At 47.2% G+C, this 8,847-nt stretch overlaps 1 protein-coding gene across 1 annotated transcript; it reads left to right on the top strand.

The window, feature by feature from the left end:
* Positions 1 to 742: 742 nt before the first annotated feature.
* Positions 743 to 6,947, top strand: ndufaf7 (NADH:ubiquinone oxidoreductase complex assembly factor 7). The gene is made up of 7 exons (XM_056294236.1): positions 743 to 960; positions 2,968 to 3,113; positions 3,217 to 3,297; positions 4,540 to 4,650; positions 4,870 to 5,083; positions 6,185 to 6,243; positions 6,813 to 6,947. Exons 1-7 carry the CDS (start codon positions 891 to 893, stop codon positions 6,945 to 6,947), a joined length of 816 nt encoding a protein of 271 aa, XP_056150211.1. The 5' UTR covers positions 743 to 890.
* Positions 6,948 to 8,847: the final 1,900 nt, after the last annotated feature.

The raw sequence follows: 8,847 nt of genomic DNA, 5'->3' as shown, positions 1-8,847 counted from the left end.
TTTCGCTGCCATGCTTGAAACGGCGTGGAATTTGGCGACCACCTCTGACCCGGAAGGGGAAAGCGACAGCGCCGGTTATCCGCTCAAAAAAAACAAAACAACAACAACAAAAAAAGAAAATCTACGCTTGATTCTGGAATATTCCACATCGGTGTGCTATACATCATGCTAATACTTGGTCGTATACCAAAAATAATCTTAATTGATCGTATTAAAAGGTTTAATAATTTTACTGGTCAAGAACCCGGCGGTGGAGTTCAGAGGTCACGTTCATCCAATCATTTGTTTGTATTTCCCCCTACGTCACAAAAGCTTATCCAATGAGGCGGTTCGTTGACCGCTGGAGGCGGGACACCGTCACCCTCGGCTCACACGAGTCTGGGCGCACCAGAGAAGATTAGCGAGAGCATGTTTGTTTCTATCCGGTCTGCAAGCGAACCGTTATTAAAGCTATAAAGCCACGTCTCCGTACTGTCTTCCACCCTCCGCTCTTACTGTTACACCGGAAGTCGGCTGACCCGTCGGCGGCCAGCGGCTAACGCTGAAAGCGAGGTCGAACATTTTAAGGTTGCTGTGACGTAGAAGCCCACGTGGGTGTGGGTGCGTGTTGTGTAGTCGGTTCATTCATTGTTCATGCGTTGCAATACCACCACGCCACAAGAGGGCGCAGTAGCCTAATGATTGTTGCTGAGTGCAGTACGGTGCTGAGGGTGATGAAGAAGTGAGATTAAAAAGAAAGGAGTTGAAAACGTGCGGCGCTCGTCTCTTGCCTCGTTATTATTTCACAGCTATACTAATGTGATAAAGTCGAGTATAGGACATAGTGTGGGTGGTGTAAGCTTCGCATCTTAACTTTTATTTCCGAGTTGTCTCGGAGGTGTCGTGGCAGAATGAAAGCTTTGCAAACAGCAAATGTTATCAACAGAGCCCTTTTTTGTCCCTTTGCGCCGTTGTCGTCAGGTAAGAGGAATCGAATGCTGCTGCTGATAACTGATCCCTAAAACTGTCGTCTGGTCTTTTTGCGTTGTAAATTGTTCTGACCTAACTTGAGGTTAAGTTGAAGAAGGGAGACTGCTGTGTGGAGTTCAGGCAGGGGGTAAGACAGGCACTGGGTGGTAGTGAAGAGTTGCTGGAAGGCTGGGCAGCCCCTGCAGAAATGGTGAGGGAGACAGCAAGGAAGGTACCTGGTGTGGACATCATCAGGACAGAGGAAGGAAGACAAGGAGACTTGGTGGTGGAAGGACGAAGGACAGGAAAGTATACAGAGGAAGAGGTTGGCAAAGAAGAAGAGGGATACTCAGAGTAGACAGGAGTACAAGGAGAGACAGCGTAAAGTGAAGAGAGAGGTGGCAAAGGAAAAGGTGTATGGTGAGTTGTGTGACAGGTTGGACATTAAGGAAGGAGAAAAGGACTTGTACTGATTGGCCAGACAGAGGGACCGAGCTGGGAAGGATGTGCAGCAAGTTAGGGCGATCAAGGATAGAGATGGAAACATGCTGACAAGTGAGGAGAGTGTGTTGAGAAGGTGGAAGGAGTACTTTGAGGGGCTGATGAATGAAGAAAATGAGGGAGAGAAGGTTGGATGATGTAGGGATAGTGAATCAGGAAGTTCAGCGGATTAGCAAGGAGGAAGTGAGGGCAGCTATGAAGAGGATGAAGAGTAGAAAGGCAGTTGGTCCTGATGACATACCTGTGGAGGCATGGAGGTGTTTAGGAGAGATGGCAGTGGGGTTTTTAACTAGATTGTTTAACACAATCTTGGAAAGTGAGAGGATGCCTGAGGAGTGGAGAAGAAGCATACTGGTACCGATTTTCAAGAACAAGGGTGGTGTGCAGAACTGTAACAACTACAGAGATATAAAGTTGATCAGCCACAGCATGAAGATATGGGAAAGAGTAATAGAAGCTAGGTTAAGAGGAGGAGAGGTGATGATCAGCGAGCAGCAGTATGGTTTCATGTCATGAAAGAGCACCACAGATGTGATGTTTGCTATGAGAATGTTGATGGAGAAGTATAGAGAAGGCCAGAAAGAGTTACATTGTGTCTTTGTGGATTTAGAGTGATATATATATGTAGATGATGATGATGATGATGATGATGATGATGATATAAAAGTTGCAACCCTCCCCATATATCTAGGCTTGGGACCGGCACTAAGAATGCACTGGCTTGTGCATTCCCAGTGGCTGCGTTTTATGTGTGTGTGTGTGTGTGTGTGTGTGTGTGTGTGTGTGTGTGTGTGTGTGTGTGTGTGTGTGTGTGTGTGTGTGTGTGTGTGTGTGTGTGTGTGTGTGTGTGTGTCTGTGTGTGTGTGTGTGTGTGTGTGTGTATATAAATACATAAAACCCAGTGATTCAAGTTAATTCTTTTATGGACAGTTTGATGGACAGTCAATCTGGATATACAGTACAGTAGATAACATATTATTATGTAATATGTGTATCTTATTTATATATATAATACACATATTACATAATATGTAATTATTACTGTATTAACATATTACATATGCATAACATATCAAAACAATTTCCCTCACTCTCTCTTCATCCTATTTGCACCTCTGCACCTACCAATGCAACAACTGACTTGTGTATTAATCTACACAACATGATCTGTGCACGATTATTTACTACTGCACTCATAACTGTATTTTTATTATATTCTTACTTGATATTAATATTTCAACTCCACTTTTCATACTTGGCTATTGGTATTTAACCTTATACTTCATTTTCACTTCTATCTTGCTGTGTACATGTGTGTATGTTGTGTGAAACCAGCAGGAACGTACCAAGTCACCTTCCCTGCATGTGATCATACTCGGCCAGTGACAACTGACCTGACGTGACTGCCTACACTCCTATAACAACAATACAAAACTGTTGTATTTTAATTTTTGCTATTGATTACTTTTAAGTGTCACCTCAAATGACTGCTCATTGTAAATTGTGTATTTGCTCCAGCTCCGCTGCTGAGATGGAGAGGGCCACACAACAGGCACTGCTCCTCAGGAAGCTCCATGCTGCAACACCTGACTTCCAAAATAAAAGCCACCGGACCCATTTCAGTAGCAGAATACATGAGAGAGGTGCTCACCAACCCTGTGACGGTAACTACAGCGCATCCTCCATCAGTACAGCTGCAGTCGATACGATGAAACACTCCGTCTGTGTCGCCATGGCGCTGACCCAGACTCCCCTTTACATCCTCAGGGTTACTATATACGCAATGACATGCTGGGTCCTGAAGGAGACTTCATCACCTCGCCAGAAATAAGTCAGCTCTTTGGAGAGGTGAGATAGGTCTACTTCAACCTCAATTTTCCCAGCGTAGAAATCGGACTGAAGTATTCCATGACTTTCTTTTCTTAGGTGTCAAAGGGGATTTGACCTTTGGCACTCAAGATCAAGAAAAATGCAATCATCCTTTTTTTATGATTATAATTGTTAAATATAGAGACAGAGGGGCATCCAGGTGGTGTGGTGGTCTATTCCATTGCCTACCAACACGGGGATCGCCGATTCGAATCCCGGTGTTCCCTCCGGCTTGGTCGGGCGTCCCTACAGACACAATTGGCCGTGTCTGCGGGTGGGAAGCCGGATGTGGGTGTGTGTCCTGGTCGCTGCACTAGCGCCTCCTCTGGTCGGTTGGGGCGCCTGTTCGGGGGGTGGAGGGGGAACTGGGGGGAATAGCGTGATACTCCCACGCGCCGCATCCCCCTGGTGAAACTCCTCACTGTCAGGTGAAAAGAAGCGGCTGGTGACTCCACATGTATGGGAGGAGGCATGTGGTAGTCTGCAGCCCTCCTGGATCAGCAGAGGGGGTGGAGCAGCAGAGACCGGGACGGCTCGGAAGAGTGGGGTAGTTGGCCAAGTACAACTGGGGAGAAAAAGGGTGGAAAAAAAATATATATATACAGAGAGAGAGAGAGAAAGGGAGGGGAATGTAATGGGACGTCATTTAATATGTTATTAAATCAGCCTGTCTGCCTCATGATTGGTCTTCTAGTTCTGAAACACATCAGTCCAGACGGTTTGTGGATCATGCTGTCCCCAAGACAAACGCCTCCAGTTAAACATGTCATTTTGTTGTCATGTTGGGTGAAGGTTGTGTGGGCGGCACAGTGGCGCGGTGGTTAGCGCGGTCGCCTCACAGCAGGAAGGTCCTGGGTTCGAGCCCCGGGGTAGTCCAACCTTGGGGGTCGTCCCGGGTCGTCCTTTGCATGTTCTCTCCGTGTCTGCGTGGGTTTCCTCCGGGGGCTCCGGTTTCCTCCCACAGTCCAAAAACATGGAGGTCAGGTGACTCACCGTACTACATTGCCCCTAGGTGTGTGTGTGTGTGTGTGTGTGTGTGTGTGTGTGTGTGTGTGTGTGTGTGTGTGGGCCCTGTGATGGCCTGGCAGCCTGTCCAGGGTGTCTCTCCGCCTGCCGCCTAATGACTGCTGGGATAGGCTCCAGCATCCCCGTGGCCCTGAGAGCAGGATAAGCGGTTTGGATGATGGATGTTGGGTTAACTTCTTGTTTCCTGGTCTCCAGCTGGTCGGTATCTGGTGTGTGAGCGAGTGGATGGGAGCAGGAAGTCCTGCCCACTTACAGCTGGTGGAGTTTGGACCTGGAAGAGGCTCGCTGGCCAATGACATCCTCAGAGTAGGTTGTCTGTCCTCCGAACTGCACATTATAACTGAACTGTCCGTCTGTAGACTCACTGTTATTCAAACATACAGACTGAAACTGTGGGACAACAACTTGTCTTGTCTCAGACTTGTTAATTATGAATTTATTATCATGCCCTAAATCATATAGAAATTGTGTGTGTGTGTGTGTGTGTGTGCACCATACATATACCCCCACCTGTACATCTGTCAGGTATTGAGCCAGCTGCAGTCGGTTCTGAGTAAGGTGTCGGTATCGGTCCACCTGGTGGAGGTGAGTCCCGCACTGAGCCAGGTCCAGGCCCAGTGTCTGACTGGCGACAGGAACCAGGTGGCGGCCAGAGACGACGCGTCCGTCTACCGCCGTGGTACCAGCACCACGGGCCTCCCCATCTCCTGGTACCGCCGTCTGGAGGACATCCCCAGAGGTTCTGCTCTGTTTTGGGTTGATTTTCACTTCAGCACTTTCAGGAGAAATGTTTTGGGTCTTACTTTAATAAGTTAGGTTCCTTCCCTGGTTTCATGATGAAGTCCTGTGTTTTGTAAAGTACTCCATGTGTAGGAGCGTTGGGAGGAGTAACAGTAATGTCCTCACCAGCTCATCTACTAGTACTACATTGTCACTAGATATACTATAAATGACAGGCATCTCTGTGAGATACAGCAGCTGGTAACTTTGTCTTGATGAAAAAAAATATATATCAATTTCTTTTTTTATCAGTAAGCTAACTGGATCTCCATATCATGACTACTACGACTTTCAGCTGCTCCCGTTCATTTTATTATCTGTTCCCATATTTTCCTGTCCTCTGCATCTTCCTCTGTCACACTGGCCACCTCCATATCATCCATACCATCCATATCATCCATACTATCCACACCATCCATACTATCCATATCCATATTATCCATATCATCCACACATCCATATCCATATCATCCACACTATCCACACCATCCATATCATCCACACATCCATATCCATATCATCCACACTATCCACACCATCCATATCATCCACACATCCATATCCATATCATCCATACCATCCACACCATCCATATCCATACCATCCACACCATTCACACCATCCATATCCATATCATCCATACTATCCACACCATCCATATCATCCACACCATTCACACCATCCATATCCATATAATCCACACCATCCATACCGTCTATAACATCCATATCATCCACACCATCCATATCATCCACACCATCCATACCGTCCATACCATCCATATAATCCACACCGTCCATACCGTCTATATCATCCATATCCATATCATCCACACCATCCATATCATCCACACCATCCATATCCATATAATCCACACCGTCCTTACCGTCTATATCATCCATATCCATATCATCCACACCATCCATATCATCCATACTATCCACACCATCCATACTATCCATATCCATATCATCCACACCATCCATATCATCCATACCATCCATATCATGACTGCCTTCTGCAAATGATTTTGACAGTTTGCTTCTCTCCACTCTTTCAGGTTTCAGCATCTTTCTTGCTCATGAGTTTTTCGATGCCTTACCCATCCATAAATTCCAGGTTTGTTTTCATCATAATAGGTGTTGCATATAAGAACATACTGAATAGGAATGTTTGTTCTAGCAGAAATCCAAAGGAGTTGAATCAAGTGCGACTAGCTTGGTCTAGTCAGAGAGGCCCGAACTGAGGAAGCCTCTTGGATGAGAGGCGAAACGTCTTCACGGATATATACCAAGTCCAGTTGCACTTGGTTCAACTCCTTTGGATAACCATGACCTGGATGAATGAGAACATTCACAGACATGTTCGAGCAGAAAGTGTCATCAAGGTGGAAAATCGCAGTGCAGCGCCACCTCGTGTTAATCGGGGAGCTCTTTGGTAGTCTTTCATTATGTTATTCTTTTTTTTCTTGCCCACCAACTGTGAAGAAAAGCTTCCAGATACAACACTTTTGTTGGTAACTATTGTATGAGAGCTGTAGTATCCATAAAGGCACTCCACGCTGTTTCTTATATGTTGGTAATACTGAAAGCTTTCTGTCAGTCATAGTACCTGTTATCACATGAAGGACAAACCTGTCAGGTTTTATCACTGGATCTTCTCATTCTCACCTGACATTGTATTGACAGAGAACAGAGAAGGGCTGGAGGGAAGTGATGGTTGACATCGATCCAGAGAAACCGGGCCAGCTGAGGTTTGTCATCATGCCCTCTCCTACGATGGCCTCCGCCACACTCATACAGGTGAGTCCTGGTTCACTGTGACATCATACAGGTGAGTCCTGGTTCAATATGACGTCATACAGCTGAGTCCTGGTTCACTGTAACATCATATAGGTGAGTCCTGGTTCACTGTGACATCATACAGGTGAGTCCTGGTGCACTGTGACATCATACAGGTGAGTCCTGGTTCACTGACGTCATACAGCTGAGTCCTGGTTCACTGTAACATCATACAGGTGAGTCCTGGTTCACTGTGACATCATACAGGTGAGTCCTGGTGCACTGTGACATCATACAGGTGAGTCCTGGTTCACTGACATCATACAGCTGAGTCCTGGTGCACTGTGACATCATACAGGTGAGTCCTGGTTCACTGACGTCATACAGCTGAGTCCTGGTTCACTGTGACATCATACAGGTGAGTCCTGGTTCACTGTGACATCATACTGGTGAGTCCTGGTTCACCGTAACATCATGCAGGTGAGTCCTGGTTCACCGTAACATCATACAGGTGAGTCTGGATTTACTGTGACATCATACAGGTGAGTCCAGAAAACAGAAGATGTTTGTCATTTATTCATACTTCCTGTATCGCTCTACATACAGTGAGCATTCATGCTTAAGACCAACTCAGAAAACAAGCTAATTTATAAACCCATGTCCTGGCCCGCTGTACAGTGCTGTACTATCTACAACCCACAGTGTCTGTAGTATAGCATTGTTTAATATAGTAATTACAACTGTACAAATCAATGCTAGTTTAGACCTGTTGTAACCATTCATAGCCACCAGATGGCGCCCTGTTAAACGCTATGGCTAGTTCTCCACAGAAGAGAACTATCGCTCGAGAAAGAATAGATTACAACTTGCAACAAGTTTGTCAGTTATTTTTCATAAAGCGTCGTCTGCAGTGATTAAAAAGCATTACGTAACAACTTTTAAGATAAACATAGTCTTTACATGAGTTATATTCTAACACAACGTCCCCGAGGGGAAACGTCAGGTTGTGTCGCAGGTAAGAACCGGTGACTTGATGGGCCAGGAGGTGTAAAGACTTGTGGTTTACAGATTTGATCATATATTCATGTTCATAATAAGACGGACACAGTGTTAAACTTCATGTACTGAGTCCATCTCATCATGGAGCGTTTTAAAACGGACCTCTTGTCATTTTGCTCAGGCTGTTGTGTGGCGCCGTCTCTCTCTTCTGTGGGATTAGATGCTGTTTATCCAGAAGGGATGTTTTGTGGTACAGTAAATAATCAGACTTCCTTCACAGCCGTTGAAGGATAAATGCCTTGCTCAGTGGCACACCGGCATTAGTTGTGGAAGTAAAGCGATTCCCCACTCGGTCTCTTCCGGCCGGTCTGAGAGTTGAACCGGCGGCCTTGTGGGCACAGTGCTGTCTCTCTGAGCTGCGGCCGGCGGGGGCGGAGAGAAGCGCCGGCTCGCTTCCGTCTCCAGCCGCCGAGCGTCTGCACGCCATCTGGGTTTTACTGCCTCCGTCTCTGCAGTCTGCACATCAGCGGCGTGTGTGATGTGGCCTCTCTGACACCACTCACACGCTTTGAAGCCGCCGCCCGGGTCTGACGTCATCAGCAGGCCGCAGCCCGGGCCTGACGTCATCAGCAGGCCGCCGCCCGGGCCTGACGTCATCAGCAGGCCGCCGCCCGGCGATGACGTCAGGCCCGGGCGGTGGCCTGACGTCATCAGCAGGCCGCCGCCCGGGCCTGGCGTCATCAGCAGGCCGCCGCCCGGGCCTGACGTCATCAGCAGGCCGCCGCCCGGCGATGACGTCATCAGCAGGCCGCCGCCTTCAAAATGTCTGAACGGCCTCTGTGGAGCTCAGCTTCCATGTCACACTGTCAACCCAACCCATCATCTCAGAAGAACATGTGTGTGTGTGTGTGTGAGAGAGAGAGAGAGCGAGAGAGAGAGAGAA

This window comes from Lampris incognitus, chromosome 15, assembly GCF_029633865.1.
Source record: "Lampris incognitus isolate fLamInc1 chromosome 15, fLamInc1.hap2, whole genome shotgun sequence".
NCBI classification, from domain to species: domain Eukaryota; kingdom Metazoa; phylum Chordata; class Actinopteri; order Lampriformes; family Lampridae; genus Lampris; species Lampris incognitus.
This window is presented reverse-complemented; position numbering and strand designations above follow the sequence as displayed.

Bases quoted from the DNA above. Each gene is read 5' to 3' on its own strand.
- ndufaf7 (XM_056294236.1), top strand. From the start codon at position 891: ATGAAAGCTTTGCAAACAGCAAATGTTATCAACAGAGCCCTTTTTTGT. The intron at 3,298-4,539 runs GTGAGATAGGTC...CCTGGTCTCCAG, and splicing joins TAAGTCAGCTCTTTGGAGAG to CTGGTCGGTATCTGGTGTGT. The intron at 6,244-6,812 runs GTTTGTTTTCAT...TTGTATTGACAG, and splicing joins TACCCATCCATAAATTCCAG to AGAACAGAGAAGGGCTGGAG.